Source organism: Lithobates pipiens, unplaced genomic scaffold (assembly GCF_037356315.1).
Source record: "Lithobates pipiens isolate NorthernLeopardFrog02 unplaced genomic scaffold, aLitPip1_a1.2 Scaffold_28, whole genome shotgun sequence".
Taxonomy (NCBI): domain Eukaryota; kingdom Metazoa; phylum Chordata; class Amphibia; order Anura; family Ranidae; genus Lithobates; species Lithobates pipiens.
In genome coordinates this window covers 19756664-19774651 of record NW_027507789.1, presented here as the reverse complement: position 1 = coordinate 19774651, position 17988 = coordinate 19756664, and the positions used below count along the sequence as shown (strand labels likewise).

Below are 17988 nucleotides of genomic sequence, written 5' to 3'. Positions count from 1 at the left end.
CCCAGCCACCATCAGGGCCGGATTAAGAGCATCATGTGCTTGGTGCTGAGGATTTTGGTGGACCTTTTACTGGGCACCCTTCTCTTTTCCAAGAGCCCCTGTGCTAGCATGTGCCCAAACTCAAAAGGACACAGGCATAACACTAGGGAAGCCTGGCATTTGATTTGCCAAGTTTCTGTAAGGGCCGTGCATCGGCATGCACTTTGAGCTGAAAGAGTGCAGCTGCGCAGGCCTAACACTATGGAAGCCCCAGACTTCTGTAAGAGCCCTGCATTGACATGCCCCAGGCTTCTGTTAGGACTGCTCATGCAGTGCCCATTAGCAATCCCACCCCCCTGCCCAGGCGGTGCATGTGGAATGCAGGACCCGTCAAGGGAGATCTCTTCCCGTGAGCCCATTGCTTTCCATGGGCAGTCTATCCTTTTTGGGTGGCTGGGCCTATATTAAGATAGGGGCCTGGAGCTGCAGCTCCAATAGCCCCTACGTTAATCCAGCCCGTCCACCATAGACCAGCCAGCTAGCGTCTTCGAGCAGGCAAGGCCCAGGCATCGCTGGCCATACACTAGTAGACTTTCAAGTAAACGTTCATACCAACCTTCATATGAAAATTCTTGATGAATGTCCTTTTTGAAAGTGCTTCAAAGTTTAATTTGCATTTACATTTGGCAGAAATTGAATGAAAACTAGTGATGCACCGAAATTTCGGCTGCCAAAACATATCGGCCGAAAATGCCCTTTTCGGCAATTTGCCGAAAGAGAAAAACGGCTGATAATGGAGCCGAAAATGGGGCATGGCCTGGGCTCCACCCCCCGCCCATCATGGGGGGTGCATAGCGCAGGAGAGCTGCCTCCGCCGCATGTTTGTTTACAGCGCCGGGAACATCACAGCTTTCATTTCAATAGCTGTGTGTTCCCGGCCGCGCGCCGTCGCACACAGCCCCTCCCCCTTGTACGGGCACTTAGATAGACAGATCATCCGCAGGATTGGACGGATGATCTGTCTATCAAAGTGCCCGGACAAGGGGGAGGGGCTGTGTGTGACGGAGTGTGGCCGGGAACACACAGCTATTGAAATGAAAGCTGTGATGTTCCCGGCGCTGTAAACAAACAGGCGGCTGAGGCAGCTCTCTTCCCTGCACACACTGGCCTGCAATGGGGGACACTGGCCTGCAATGGGGGATGCCTCCTGTACCACGTCCTCTGTCTCTGACCATCTCCTGTACCGTGTCCCCAGTCTGACCATCTCCTGTACCGTGTCCCCAGTCTGACCATCTCCTGTACCGTGTCCCCAGTCTGACCATCTCCTGTACCGTGTCCCCAGTCTGACCATCTCCTGTACCGTGTCCCCAGTCTGACCATCTCCTGTACCGTGTCCCCAGTCTGACCATCTCCTGTACCGTGTCCCCAGTCTGACCATCTCCTGTACCGTGTCCCCAGTCTGACCATCTCCTGTACCGTGTCCCCAGTCTGACCATCTCCTGTACCGTGTCCCCAGTCTGACCATCTCCTGTACCGTGTCCCCAGTCTGACCATCTCCTGTACCGTGTCCCCAGTCTGACCATCTCCTGTACAGTGTCCCCAGTCTGACCATCTCCTGTACCGTGTCCCCAGTCTGACCATCTCCTGTACCGTGTCCCCAGTCTGACCATCTCCTGTACCGTGTCCCCAGTCTGACCATCTCCTGTACCGTGTCCCCAGTCTGACCATCTCCTGTACCGTGTCCCCAGTCTGACCATCTCCTGTACCGTGTCCCCAGTCTGACCATCTCCTGTACCGTGTCCCCAGTCTGACCATCTCCTGTACCGTGTCCCCAGTCTGACCATCTCCTGTACCGTGTCCCCAGTCTGACCATCTCCTGTACCGTGTCCCCAGTCTGACCATCTCCTGTACCGTGTCCCCAGTCTGACCATCTCCTGTACCGTGTCCCCAGTCTGACCATCTCCTGTACCGTGTCCCCAGTCTCTGGCAATCTCCTGTACCGTGTCGCCAGTCTCTGACAATCTCCTGTACCGTGTCGCCAGTCTCTGACCACCTCCTGTACCATGTCGCCAGTCTCTGACCACCTCCTGTACCATGTCGCCAGTCTCTGACCACCTCCTGAACCATGCATGCAGTCTCTGACCACCTCCTGTACCACGTCGCCAGTCTCTGACCACCTCCTGTACCACGTCGCCAGTCTCTACCACCTCCTGTACCACGTCGCCAGTCTCTGACCACCTCCTGTACCACGTCGCCAGTCTCTGACCACCTCCTGTACCACGTCGCCAGTCTCTGACCACCTCCTGTACCATGTCCCCAGTCTCTGACCACCTCCTGTACCATGTCCCCAGTCTCTGACCACCTCCTGTATAAAAAATATTTTTTAAAAAGTCATTTTCGGTATCGGTGCTGTTTCGGTTTTCGGCCTAGTGTATTTTTCATTTTCGGTATCTGTTTCGGCACCAAAAAACCCATTCGGTGCATCCCTAAAAAACCATATACGCTGTTAGAAAAAAAAATATTCTTGAATTAATTTCTATCCTACACCTTCCAATTTTTCCATCACCGCAGTTAAAAAAAGACTGTTGATTTAACGCCTCGAACAATTAGAAACTATAAGAAGTTTTTTTTAAAACAAAAGTTTTTAAAATAAATTCTTCAAGCTTATGGCCAGCTTGGACTGCGCCTGACGCACATCCAAATACAGCCTAAATGCAGTCAATTACAACTCCCAAATGGGTTACCTAGCAACCCCTAAAAACCATATGCATAAAGCCTGGTACTCACTACTATTTTTTTTCATTCCACCCAGTTGCTGTTCTCTTGTGTTCTGACAAAGCATGCCCCCCCCCCCCCCCCCGCCAGAATACTCTGGCCAGCACCCTCAGCCATTGGCTGAGAGCAGGAGGGGTGGCACTGTGGTATCATGTGAGGTGAGGGGGGGGGAGGCACCACAAAGAGGTTGGGGGGGGATTTGTGTTGGGAGGGGGAATTTGGGGGGTAGAAGGGGATAAGAATTGTTCTAGGAGGGGAAATATGGAGAGGTGTGCTAGAAGTGGTGATTGGAGGGGATTTGTGTTGGGATGGGGGAAGATGGTTTGTGCTAGGAGGGGGGAATTTTTTTGGGGGCGAGGGGGTGGTTTTGTGCTGGGGGCATATGGGAAGTGGAAGGATTTGAGCTGGGGGTCGTGGCAAAGATTGGTGCTGGGAAGGGAATATCAGCAGGGAGCGGATTTGTATTGGGAGGAGGGGGAATGTATGCTTAGGGGGTAAGCATGCAGATTAGTGCCCTTTTGATAGATGCTGGCCGTACGGTCGGCTACTGTTGGACCAAATGTCGGCCGGTTTCGTTTCTATTCGACTGGCCGATGCCGCCTGACAGTCGGCCCATGTGTACTAGGCTTTAGTCAAATGCAAGGTTCCCTGAAAAACAGATTCTGACACTTGGAGGGTACAAACTTAAAGCGGCCCTATGAACCATAAACAAGTAAGAAATTAAATAAATTAAAGGGGCAGCTGGTACCTCAAAGGGCATAAATTTGGAACCCCAGTATAACATTAAATGGAGAAATTACTAAATTTAAAAGAATGTTATTTAAAGGGCAACTCCAACTTTTAGACCATGTTACAGTCATATTTGGGGTGTAATATGGTTGCACACGCTGTACACTGTACAGTGTGGTTGGACTAATCTCCTGTTGGGCTCGGCTCAGAATACCCAATCAACTGCTGTATCTGATTGAAGGCATCTGCTATTTGGCCAACAACTTTCTGCGCGGCTCCCTCAATTTTTCAATTTAAAGATGGCAGCCAGGAAGGACAAGGCCACCTACTAGGCACATTTTGACTGGTTCATGAGGAACCAACCAAAAGTTTGAACAATTTATGGTAAGCTTAGTGATCCTTAGTTTTCAATTATCTTTCATCTAAAAAAAATAAAAACATGTCTATGTTTGAGCTGTATTAATTCCCATCAGAACGATGATATTTAATGTATAAATCCAAAGGTTTTTCTATCCAATAACAACCGTGCCCAGTTACCTCCTCGTATTTGGTCATGGAGCATGCTCTATAACTTGTTACCGTATAGTTGTAGAACTCTCCACACTGGACATCATGGAAAGTATTCCTCTGGAATAGTTAGAGTATTCCAGCAAAACAATGGCCCTGTCCTTTTCAGCTGACCTTTTTATTTCTATGTTTAGGTCATTCCATAATGATTCAAGGGTTTGTGGTTTCCACGAGATTGGAAAAGGTTTCCACCCTACTGTCCTGAACGCATGTGTCATACTTCGTGTATATAGCTATCAATGTTGTTAAATTGCCCATGGGGCATACATTGACTTTTAAACTTGAAATTGTCCCATCTGATTACAAGTAGTCGCAGCTTCCTTCTTGACAGCAAACCCCTGTTGAATTTCCAATGTCAAATTCAATTTAAACAAATCGACCTCAAATTGGAAGGCATTAACCTTGCCGTAGAACAAAACTAATGTCCCTTGCTCAAAAATTTTATTTTTTCAGTTAATAATAGTCTAGAGAACAGGTTCCTGATTGGGGCTTCTTGTATCCTCTCTCTACCTTTTTGTATGTGGTACTCCAGAAATGGTTTCTTTCTTTTTGTGACCACTTGGGTCATTGTGTTGCTTCTACAGGGAAAAAAATAAGTCCTCTTTTTTTTGTGTTGCTCTGTGAACAGAGACTCACTGATGGATTTTCCATTGATTTACCTGATTTTGAAGAGGATCTCGGATGTCCAGGGCAGGACTTAGGGTGGTGGGGGCCCCTGGGCTTGAGTCAATTTTGGGCCCTACTGTCCTATACATTACCGTATTTATCAGCGTATAACACGTGCCAGCGTATAACTCGCACCCCAAGTTTAGGAGGGAATTTTAAGGAAAAAAACTTTTAGGAGGGGAAAAAAAACATACATTTTAATGCCAATCAATGCAGCCTTGTCAGTGTAGCCTGGTCATTTGCAGCCTTGTCATTGCAGTCTTGAAGTTTAAAAATGGCTCTCAGGGGCTCTCAGGTCCTCTTGACAGCTCTCGGGTTTTCTTGCAGTCCCGAGCGGAGCCGAGAGTACTTGGCTTGGCTCGGCTCACAGTCACACCCAGTCCCTGTGTTATGTCCATCATAGGGCGGGACTGTGAGCGGAGCCGAGCCGAGTACATTTGGCTATGTATCTTGGCAGGGCCTGCGGGGCCCCACATTGGGCGGTGCCCATGGGCTTGAGCCCAGTCAAGCCCAATGGTAAGTCCTGCCCTGTGGATGTCCTTCACATTATCATCTGTGAGGACCTTTCTTCACTACTCAGTGGATAAACATTGTCCTATCGGAGATTCCTTTAATGTATAAGCTTACCCTCCCAATATTCCACACACCGGTTTAACATTTTCTCTTGATCTACTTGAGAATTTTTATTTATAAGTTTTTAATTTATAAAAAAAAAAACCATGATCTATTGACCTTGGTGTGTTAATATTCTCTAATTCCCATGAGTTTTCTCTATTGCTTGTTTTTGACTTTCAATGACAATTCTAATGACATTTTGTTTCTTTGTTAATCTAACAGAGTTTGAAGATCACAATTGGCATGTAGTTAAAAGAATTTACACAATTTCCCTCAGAAATCACGATTATGTCATACAATCGTTGATTCGTGATGTGGCATCCTCTAGGAATTTTTCTCGTTCCTAAGTATTTAGAACGTTTTTGGCTATAAAGTTTGAGGACCACCCAATTCCTTAGCCTTTTGGTCTCTGTTGATAAATCAAAGAAAGGGTCATCACCAAATGCTTTTGATAAGTCCACAGGGAATAAAAGTGTATATTCTCAATCTCCTCTGCAGCGTAGACACATCCAGTTGGTCTCTGTTGCTCATGGTGACTCATTTGTCAAGATTAGATTTGTCACAATACGGAATGCACTGTATTGGTCAATGTAATCTGAACGGAGGTGAAGCATCAGCACGTTACGCAGGCCATAGACTATGCCACAGTTTGCAGGAAAGAAAATTGCCATCCGTGTTGATGGGGGGGGGGGAATCTTTCCTGTGGAGCTATTGTGTTATACCTTTGCGGGGAACCGTCCCTGCTGGGAGAACACAGTGATTACTGCTTGCAGCTATAGCCGCATGCAATATTCACATGCTACAAAATCCAGCTTGCCTATAGATTGCTGGACCGGCTGAGATTTGATCCATCTATGGCCTTCTTTAGTGTGGTCATGCATGGTCATTGTGGGATACAAACAAACCATCAGCCAGAATGTCAACATAAATATAGGGATATGTTGCACTCAACCTTTTTTTTTTTCTGTTGGATTACTGTAATGATAATAAAATATATATATATATATATATATATATATATATAAAAATCTCTCTCTATCATGACCAAGTCAAAGAAAGCAACGTGTTTTACCAGCTCATAATCCGCTCCTATTCAAATTCTCTTTATTTGTCACAGAAATACAGCAACAATTCGGAGCTATATATCAGCTCCATCATCGTACAACAGTGATTAAAACCAATATTCCGTAAACAATCCAAATGGGCAATGGAATACAAACCCAACCCTTTAGCTAAAGTTACCACCTTCGGGGGGGGGGGGGGGGGATTTTTCCTCATTTACTGTCCCTGTGATAGCAGAAACGAGGTAAGGAAGTCACAGATTGTTTTCATGACCAGACAAAGGATTTTGCAGTATGTGTCCTTCTATAACATTCTGAATGGACAGTGGGAGAGCAGAAATCTCCCCCACTGGGGTCACAGGATAGCTGGATTTGACTTTAAATTGTGTTTCTCCAGGGGAAAAAAAATCAGTGCAAGTGCTAATAATGTATATCATGTGCATAATGCTAACCGTATTTGCATATTGGATTCTTCCATTCTCTCATTCATTAGAGCTGAGGAAGCTAGTTGGATGGGTAAGCAAAAAGTCTTCAACATTACAGAGCAAGTCCAGTTGCGTGTAGCCTTACTAAATATAGGTCTTTTAGGGATTTCTCCATTTTTGAGTATAATCTCTAGAAAGGAGTCTATGGACATTATTTGCTTTGTACACCATGTTGGATAAAAGGTGGAACGATTTAGAGCAGGAGTCCTCAAACTACGGCCCTCCAGTCGTTCAGGAACTACAATTCCCATCATGCCTAGTCATGTCTGTGAATGTCAGAGTTTTACAATGCCTCATGGGATGTGTAGTTCTGCAACAGCTGGAGGGCCGTAGTTTGAAGATCCCTGATTTAGAGCCTATGATTTTGATAGTAAATCTGTCCAGACAGTATATCAATCTCTATTGGTCCTGGTGTCCACTGTCTCCAGTACATAGTGAAGAGGGAACCCAAAATTTAAAGTGTCACCAGAACAACAGTAGTGGGGAAAATGTCCAATAGCCAAACCTGTTCTGGTAACAAATGTGGATACCCCCGGAATTTGGAGGGATTTCTACTTTTTTTTCCTGTGCCTCTGGGATATGAAATGATGGGGAATCTCCTGGAAAGCACACAGCAAAAAGATAAGGCATTCCCTATGCTAGCCAAGACTATAATTTATAGACACTTTAAAGCGTAAAGTGTAGCCTAAGTAAAAAAAATGAAAAATCAGCACAAGGGACATAACTTATAATCAGTAGGATGGATCCCTTGTTCTGATAGGTGAAATCCTCCTCCATCCATGTCCCATCCACGCCTGTTGCCATAATCTTCGGGGATATAATAAAACTAAGGGGCTGTCACAGGCTCTCATCAAGAGAGACTGACTATGCCCGCCCTTTACGCCCCACTGATCCTTTCATAGAAGCCATACTAGAGCACCTTTCAATTCACCAGTCCTTCATTCGTAGATCACTTTCTATTCATAGAAACTGTAGTACGGCTTCTGTGAACAAAGCAGCTGGGTGAAAGGGGTGGGCAAAGTCGGTCACTCTTGGGCTCCTTAGTTCTATTTTTTCCAAGGTTCTAATAGTCACATGGAAGAGTTTAAAATAAAAACAAACAATCTAGACCAGCGTGTGGTCACTTCTCCTGAATTGGGAACAAAAGCTTCTGCTCCCAAAATCAAATGTCCTTCATCGTATCAGTCACGATGATGCAATGGCTACCCACCCAACCTTCTAAGGTGCTAATTTAGACCATGGACACCCCCTTGCCATACTCTACCTCCCAATCATAGGGACAATTTAAAAAAATAAACACAAAAAAGTGACCACTTAAAACACATCCTTTTTATACCTTTTATTTCTATGCCTCCTTCCTGCCTGCAGCAGACTGATGACATCATCTTAGCCTAGGCACTAGACAGAAGCTCAAATATATAGATTTTCTTTTTTTTTATATATAAAAGGTGGAGCTTTTTGACAAGCTATGTTATAACTGTATAATATGACATGTAAGTAACTTTTTAGGCAGCTTTGTAAAATTTATCATAAGGTCCACGTTTTTTTTTGTTTTGTTTTTTTAGGGTGATTTACTGAGTGTACAATAGGTCTTATGGCAGTAATCTCCAGGCTTTGGTCTGAGGGCCAGATGCAGCCTTTTGCTTGTCTTTATTCAGCCCTTGGGGCTTTCTTCTTCACACTGACACCAATAATGGGGCACTGTTCCACCCACTGACACCAATGATGGGGCACTGTCCCTCTCACTGACACCAATGCTAGGGCACTGTTCCTCCCACTGACACCAATGATGGGGCACTGTTCCTCCCACTGACACCAATGCTAGGGCACTATTCCTTCCACTGCCACCAACGAATGCGCCACTATTTCTCCCCCTAATACCAAAGATGGCACTGTTTTTTTTTCTCCCAATGATGGCAGGACATTTTCTACAATCCACCACTCTAAAATCTGAAGGACTGTTAACTTTGTTTAGGAGGTTTGGAGACCTCTTTCTTAGGCCCCATACACACAAAAAAAGTTGGAAAAATCTTTACCAAACCCTTAGACCCCCCCATACACACTATTAGATTTTCTGCTGATTTTTGTCTTCAGATTTACCAAAAACCATGCAGTGCAAGGGCCTGCCTGATTGCATACAAACTGAAACTCTTAAAGTTTGACCTCGTATTATATGGTTTTGGTAAATCTGAAGACAAAAATCTGCAGACAATTTAATAGTGTGTATGGGGTCTAAGGGGTTGCTAAAGATTTTTCCTACTTTTTTTTTATTTTTTTTCTTTTAAATCCTTTTGAAAGCATTTTAATCCAAATGTAAAAAGGGTACCATCTTCTTTATGGAAAATCTATCTTTCTAGGTGCATCATGTGCCGCTTCAAAGAAATACAGTGGCAGCCGTCACTGATATGGCGTCATTTATCAAGAAAGCCATGTGATCATCAATGCTGATGTGGTGATCACATGGATTTCTCTAGCAAATTTTTGTCACCAGTCTACAATGTTTTAAGACTAAATTATGGACTCTCAACAGGCTAAACAGTTTTTTGTTTTTTTCCTGTGGCAACAGCCATTTTGGCAAAACTCATTCCATACATGCCTAGCGGTCAGGTACAAGGCATATTTTCAAATTGTTCCACATGTTCCTGTTAGAAGAATTGAGACTCCATAGTGATTGTTCTTTATTCTACATAAAGGGAATATTTTTTTCGGAAATGCCACTGGGGTTATGTTATGTGATCCGTTAACGTGCAACTAGTACTCGGCGCAGTTCTTGCTAGCTGCTCATTAAAAGTACATTAGAGGTCCTCGAAGTCTATACAATATTGTGTACTTGTGTGGCTCAGAACATGATATGTGGGCATTAGAATACGGATGGAGCGGGGGGTTAAATTGGATTTGTATTTCGGAGCACAGTAAACAGAGTAGATTGGCCAGTGTGAGTAATTCATTAAACGTGGACGTTGGCTAATGACCGTGAGTGCATTCGCTTAGTCATTCTATACAGTAAAAGCTTGGATTGCGAGCATAATTAGTTCCGGAAACATGCTTGTAATCCAAAGCACTTGTATATCAAAGCGAATTTCCCCATAAGAAATAATGGAAACTCAGATGATTCGTTCCACAACCATTTATTCAGAAGTCCTTTGGTTTATAGTCCATATAAAAAGATTATAGAAATGTGATGGGTTGTGTAACCATAAAATGTCCATCCACAAGGGGATTAGAAGCAAAATCCAACAGGAGCTAGAGAGTATAAAAGAGAAGAGAGGCACCTCTAATGCCGCGGACACACGACCGGACTTTTTGAGGGACTAGGTCCGACTGTCTTTCCGACGGACTTTCCAAACAAACGGACTTGGCAACACACAATCACACCAAAGTCTGACGGATTCGAACGTGATGACGTACAACCAGACTAGAATAAGGAAGTTCATAGCAGTAGCCAATAGCTGCCCTAGTGTCCATTTTTGTCCGTCAGACTAGCATACACACGAACTGATTTCTCGGTCTGGCGGAGTTCCGGTGGGAAAATTTAAAACATGTTCTATTTCTAAAGTCCGCTGGATTTTTGGCAAGCAAAGGTCTGATGGAGCCCACACACGATCGAATTGTCCGACGGACTTGTTCCGTCGGACCTTTGCTGTCAAAAAGTCAGGTCGTGTCTACGAGGCATTAGTGTAGCAATATGGTTACATTTAATGACGGTCCAACCAACATTTAGCAACTCTCATGGTTGATTAAAAGAGGCACATCTAAATATGCAAGCACCTGGGGTAAAGCTGTCCACATAGACCGTCCTCCGGACCATCGGCTCTCATCGCTGTCAATCTACAATCGTGACCGGGAAGACTACCCTGCAGTAGAGCGATCTGAAAGTAAGGCTTGAAGCACTCATGGAGCTCAGCGTGGAAGGGATGACATCTATGGCGGTAAGGAAGATGGTCTATGTGGACAGCTTTTACCCCAGATGCCTGCATACTTAAGCCGCATACACACGGGCGGACTGTCTGGCCAACTAAGTCCGTCAGACAATCCGACGGACAGTCCGTCCTACTTTCGAATGAACGGACTTGACAACACACGATGAACAAACAGTCCGTCGAAAGCTTGCGCGATGACGTGTACAGCACGTACGACGGGACTAGAAATAGGACGTCCAATACACAGCAATGCAACCTTTCGCCGTGTAAATCCTTTCTGAGCATGCGCCATTCTTAGTCCGTCCAACTAGCCTACTCACGAGCGGACTGTCCGCTGAAACCAAAGTTGGACGGACAATATTACGGAAATTCCGAAATACTTAGTTCGCCAGACTGCACGCTGAAAAAGTCCGCTGAAGCCCACACACGAGCGGACTGTCCGCTGAAATGTGTTTCAACGGACTAAGTTGGACAGACAGTCCGCCCGTGTGTACGCGGCTTTAGATGTACCTCTTTTAATCAACCATGTGAGTTGCTAAATGTTGTACCTTCATTAAATGTAACCATAGGCTTTAGATGTACCTCTTTTAATCAACCATGTGAGTTGCTAAATGTTGTACCTTCATTAAATGTAACCATATTGCCACACTTAGAGGCGCCTCTCCTCTTTTATACTCAGTTGTGACTTACTACTTGTATATCAAGTCAAAATTTATGAAATTTTTTTACTAGTCTTGCAAAACGCTCTCAAACCAAGGTTTTACTGTATACACAGCCAAGCCTATAAGAGAAGTAGAGATAACGAGGTAGAAAATACTACCATCACTGCCCATTATGCAGTCTCAATAAATAATAACTCTCAATAACTGTGGGCAGCACAGTGGTGTAGTGGTGTAGTGGTTAGCACTCTCACCTAGCAGTAAAAAGGGTCGCTGGTTCAGATCCCAACCACAACACTACCTGCCTGGAGTTTGCATGTTCTCCCTGTGCCTGCGTGGGTTTCCTCTGGGTACTTCGGCTTCCTCCCACAATCCAAAGACATGCAAGTAGGTTAATTGGCTTCTATCCAAAATTGGCCCTAGTATATGAATGGGGACCTTGGACTGTGGGATCCTCAAGGGTAGGGACCGATGTGAGTATGTGATGTAGAATGTACAGGGATAGGGACAATTGTAGACACTCACTCAGGTTGGACTGGTGTCTTTATTCAACCTTAGTAAATATGTAATAAATACATTTCTGTGGGCTTCTTCACTAAGGCAAGACCAAGTAAGTTTTGTCTCCACCCTCTCCTGCAAGGCCATACAAAGTGCCACAGCTATGCTGCCCTGCCAATTTGCATGGTGAAGGCTGCACCGGGGTGGGGTGGGGGGGTGCATAGCGCCAACATTTAGTGTGGTCTGTTGAACAGAATGAGGATATCTTATGTTTACATTTTTTTCCGATCTAAGAAGTATCAACAAAGCAAAACTGGAACACTACGAAACTGTAAAGAAACGGCTTACTTCTATTGCTGCCCCTGACGATGATCACCAATACAGTCTTGAGAAGTCATTCCTTGAAGTCTGCTGAGAAACCAACACTTCCAAAAAACCATTGATCTCCTGGGTCCCCACCGCTCTCACAGGTTCCTCCCATTACAGGACACAATGATGATGTGAAGGTTACAACAAGGAACCATTAAGAGTTGTGGGGGGCCCAGGGGATTGACATTCAGGGTAGTAATTGTTTCCCAGTGGACATTTGACCATTTCAGACTGGCATAAGGCAGTAAAAATTGAGTATTCTGTTTCTTCTTTATCGATGCTTCCTTTTCTCAAACTTTTTACTTAACAATCACCAATGTATTAGAGACATTAAGACCATGGGAAGTTAAACCACCTTGACAGTCTCTTCTATTGCCCCTTGCACACGGGCTTTCCAATCAGGACCGCCTGTCAGATTTTCAGGCGTTCCTGATCGGAGCCTCCATTCACTCTTATGGGGCAGTGGCTGTCCGTGGTGACCTGTCCGCTACTATCCGATCCGGTCCGTGAAATCCAGATTGATGGTGACCCTATTTTCCATCTGTCTGGTGGATCGGATGAAAACGGACAAGCAGTCCATTTTGCATCCGATCTCTCTCTCCATAGAGGAGAGCGGGGCTCCGACAGGTCCATCTCAGCTCAGTGAGCGGACACGGACCTGTCATTCGTCTGCTCGGCGGGGATCAGGGAATCGATTCCCCCGCTGAGTAAAGCTGAGTCTGCCGGGCGGACCACCCGCGTGAAAGGAACCTACCTCTCAGGACACTATTGGTGAGATCTCTGTGCAGAGTTCCAAGGTCTTCACAACTCCTGTGGTCATTATTAGGGGCTCCCATTATCTCTGCTGAATTTAACTTTAGTCTATATTATTGAGGATGTAACAGAAGGAGTTGGAACGCAGGTGGGCAGTAAGTAAAGGGGTCAAAATAGCGACACAGCCCCCTGTACACCTGGATAATCCCGTTTGTTTGTGTGCACTCTCCTGGCCGCCCCCCCCCCCATCTCCCCCAGTGCATTTGGGTTCTCCCCTCTCCCACCGGCTGTGACGATGGAGTCTTAATGAATGATCCATACTAATCACTGACTCTGTTCATTCAGAACTGCAGCATAGCAAGCGATGTTTACTATGATTCAGTCTATGAATGAATGGGAAGCTCTTTTTCCTGTCAATTTATTCTGTGCTGCTGAGGCTGCAACGAAGGAGATTGAGGGCTGTGTCCCAAATCTCCTTTCTCGGTCTCAAAGGTGAAACATCAGAGGTATGTTTAGACCACTGATATTTCACCAAAGCCCCCTAAAAAAATAAAATAAACAAAAATAAACTAGTAAAAAAATAAATAAATAAAATGGTAAAAAATTAAAATAAAAATCAAAAACTACTGACACCGGTGGCGAAACTACCATGGTCGCAAAGGTTGCACTTGCGAACAGGCCCTGGCATTCCGCCACCACTGGAGGGGCCGGACAGGGGTCAGGGGGGCCCTTTATGGTTTCTGGCACCGGTTTCTAAATCATTCATCTGGAAAGAGCATGCGGCAAATGAATAATAAAATTCCTTGCACTTGTTATCAGTCAGTGACTTCGTATTGAAACCAGAGTCAGCATAGCCAGAAAGCTACCATTTTCCATTGACTAGGTCATCCTTCGCAGATCATAAATTTGTCTTTATGGCATGTCTATCTCCGGGGAAAAAAAAATTGAATATTTCCACAGTTTTTACCAGATCAAGAGACAATTTCACGTTGATGAGTACCAAAAGACATTGTTGGGAGTTGGTGATTGGCCAGGTGGGAAAACCTGACATGCCAATGCGAGGTGTCTGCATGTGCCTTTTCTGCCCCTTTCTTGGTGTCTATGTGCATGTTAGCTTTCAGACGGGGTAGACAGAGCCTGTGTGTCAAATTGCCCTGTTGAAACTATGGCTTTCAGTGGTAAACCCAATGCAATCGGTAAAAGTGTAATGGTTTCTCACTTCCTTGGCTGACTGGAGACCTGGGAGGAAGTGATCTTGTACCCAGCACCCCATTGGCTGGATACCTCTTCTTCACGGATTGGCTGAAGTTTTCAGGAGATGGCTTCATCTCCAGCTAATGTCATCTAATCCGGCAGCACTATGCGGAACATCGGCACAGTGTGTGGGGAACAGGGCGTCCATAAGACATTTTGGAGCCCTCCAGGTTCCCCCCCCCCCCCTTACATCTGAGTTTGCCCCCTTTCATTAGGGTCCCCAAAGTCTCCCCCACCCCTTACATCAGGGCCCCAAGAGTCCCCTCTCCTTAAACCAAGGACCCTAGAGTTCCAACTTTACATCAGAGTCCCCCTTTTATTAGGATCCCCAAAGTACCTCCTTACATCAACGTCCCTAAAGCGACCTTACATCATAACCCCTTTACATCATGGTTCTTAGAGCCCATTCCCTTTCAGTAGGGTCCTCAAAGTTGGAAAGGGAAAGTGGAGTAAGGAGAGTGGAGCAGTTTATGAGAATAGTTGGGGTAGTGGAAGGGGAGGGGTGAGTATTGTGAAGACCCCATCGCTTGCATCAGGACCTGTTCCTTCTCATTGGAGCAGTCCGCTACAGTAGGTCATCGACCCTGTTCTCAGGGCCCACTAACAGGCCAGGTTTGCAAGATAACTGAAATACATCACAGGTGATACAATTTGCTGCTCAGTGATTGCAGTATTCTAGTCTGAATCTCCCCAAGGTAATACATAAAATCTGACCTGTTAGTGGGCCCTGAGGACAGGGTTGATGATCACTGGGCTACAGGACAGGTAGGAGCTGAAAGGCTGGGCACTGGGATCGGATAGGTTTTTGGAGAAGGAACTCCTTCCTCTGAATGCCAGGGCCTGGGGGAGGGGCAAACACATGATTGGTTGCTTGGCTATGGGTGGTCCTGGCAACCAAACTCTTGCGCTTAACAGCGGGCAGGGGCAGTGGTGGATGCTGTCAGCTGCCATACATTCAGGGAGAGTTCCGATTGTTGCACAGCCTGCGATGTTAAAGTAGGAATTACTGGGTATTTGGGCAGGTTTTTACGCTGAGTGGGTGCTATCGCTTTTCATGTCTCTTGACTGCATAATGCCTATGTCCTCTAATTACTGTAGAAACATCACTCATTACAAAATTAACTGCTACTTGCCCCATGGTTTTTCAGTTTGGTGCATGTTTCTTTTCCATAGACAAGCCAATTTCCTTTTGGGTCTCTGGGTACCCATAAAGCAACTTCTTATTTTAGAGCAGGAAAGGTAAGTGCACATACTGTTTGTCTACTGAAGCGAGAGACAGATCCAGTATTGAGATGCTCGAGTTTCTGCGTTTGTCTTCCCACAGTACAGCACTTATTGCACGAATAGCCAATTGATAGATCTGAACTCCGCGTTGGGTCAGGGCTTACACCGTCGATTACAGATGGCCCCAGAAGGCAAGGGGAGCACATGGAAGGCACGTATGTTGCTCCTTACTCTAAGGCCAACCGGTTAATTTGCCTGGAATGTGCAAAGTACACTTATGCTTTAAAGGCATTACCAACCATATAACCTTGGACAATGGTGTACCCTGTGTATCTATCTGCATGGGGGGGAGGGGGGGGGGTCGTCAACATCAAACCTACTACAAGGGTTTCCTAATCATTGGTTTACCCATTTAATACTGCTGATCAGTCAATTCTGGAATATCCAATACTTTTAGAAGTTTTAAAACGCCACAACTTAAGTCCAAGGATAGGGGTAAATGTCACCATGGCGTTGCTGTTGACTGGGAAGCTCTTCTCTTATGTCAACTCACAAAGCATGTAAGAATCCATATTGTTTTGTGTTGCACTAGCCCGTTTTGGTGACAGTTCCAGGGTATAAACAGCGCTTATTTTACTATGTGAAGCCCCTGGCTTATGAAGTATGCTGGCTTCTCTTCATCTATATGGTCCAACTTTCCCAGCTTGGGCAACCAATACCTTTCATACGAACGTAAGTCAGTGCAGAGTGAAGCCCGGATGCAGAATGTGCTTAATTGCAGTGATCTTTGCTGTCCAGCTCACCCCAATCACACCAGGCCTTCTGGCACAGACCAGAATTGCCAGATGGCCAGTCCAAGATTGTCCATGAATACCTTGTCTCTGGGGGGTGGCTTGCATGCTTTGGCTTTAGAAGATGTGTTCTGAGCTGCTGTCAGGATACTCAAAGCTGTTCTGTCGTTCGCTCAGCATGATCTGTTCGGTCGCGCTGCTGCCCATCTTCTCGTTGTACCAGGTGTCGTCGCTGTGCCGCGACTTGCTGGCCCCGTTGTTGCATCCGTCGACCAGGTTGTGCTTTTCGCAGATGCTGCCGAGCCCAGCTCGGGGAGGTTGGCTGTTTGTGTTTTTGTATTCGTCCTCGATGTCTTTCCCGAGTTTCCAACGCTTCCATTTTTTCAAGAGCTCGGATTGAACCTGGGGGGAGGGGGGGTGACATAAAGATAGACTGTTATAGCAGGCGTGTGGAATGAGGATGGTTGCTCTGTTTCGGGATGTTCTCGTCTCCTCGCAAATCAGTCAAACTCAACATATTGGACCGAATTCAATGAATGTTTTCCTCATCTGCTAAATATTTACCCTCCTCACCGCCTGCCCATTTTTTTCCCCATCTTGCATGCTAAATTCTGTCTCTTAGGTTTTTAAGATGTATGATGGCTTGTCTGCTGTGTTTCCATTTGCTATCCCCTCTCCTTTCACTAACTGTTATTCCATCTAGTCCGTTTAATATATCAAAGGCGGGTGGGGGGATTGGGGGGTGTAACTAAGAGTATTTCCGTTAATCAGATACTAGAAGGGAACTTTGGTCAAAAATGATTAAATCCCAACTGAACTTTTAGCCCCAGTGCCTCAACAAAAAAGATATATACACACACATATTATATATATATATATATATATATATATATATATATATATATATATAAAAAAACAAAAAAAGACCGACAATTTTGAAAAGAAAAATTGTTTTAAATTTTCTGCTACAAAACATACCCAGTACAAAAAAAAAAAAACGAATTTCCTCATCAATTTAGGTCAATATGTATTCTGCTACTTTTTTTGAAAAAAATATTCCACTAAGCGTATATTGATTTTGTGTAAAAGTTATAGCGTCTACAAACTATGGGATATTTTTATGGAATTTTTTTTTTTTTTTTACTAGTAATGGCAGCGATCAGCAATTTTTAGCGGGACTGTAACATTGCAGCAGACAAATCAGACAACTAATGGACACTTTTTGGGGGCCAGTGTCACCAATATAGTTATCAGTGGCCTCAGGGCTGTCTTTATGCATGGGCATCCCTGGGCAGGGCCCCATGAAAATCTTGCATTACATCGTACTTGCAAACTGTCCCAGATTTGATGGGACAGTCATGTTTTTTATTAAGCTGCTCCGGGGTGGCAGTGTTCTGTGCAGATTCCTGGAACCTGTACTGTGCCCCCTGATCCCAGTATTGTGCCCTTCTGCCTCCCCCCCTGTACTGTGCCCTCCTGATCCCAGTATTGTGCCCTTCTGCCTCCCCCCCCCCGTACTGTGCTCTCCTGATCCCAGTATTGTGCCCTTCTGCCTCTCCCCCCCCAACCCCCCCTACTGCGCCCTTCGTGTTGATTAGTCTTTCACTTATGGCATATTTAATTGTCTAAAATCGATTTTTTAT

The 17988-nt window shown here is 45.3% G+C and overlaps 1 protein-coding gene across 3 annotated transcripts in view; it reads right to left on the bottom strand.

Annotated features, from left to right (window-relative positions):
• Window positions 1–15942: 15942 nt before the first annotated feature.
• Window positions 15943–17988, bottom strand: part of GCGR (glucagon receptor) — a 111415-nt gene continuing 109369 nt past the window's right edge. For all 3 annotated transcript variants that reach the window (XM_077458842.1, XM_077458840.1, XM_077458841.1), the window contains exon 14: window positions 15943–16747. In XM_077458842.1, coding sequence (XP_077314968.1) covers window positions 16463–16747 — 285 coding nt within the window. In that variant the 3' untranslated portion in view covers window positions 15943–16462. The remainder of the gene's footprint in view (window positions 16748–17988) is intronic.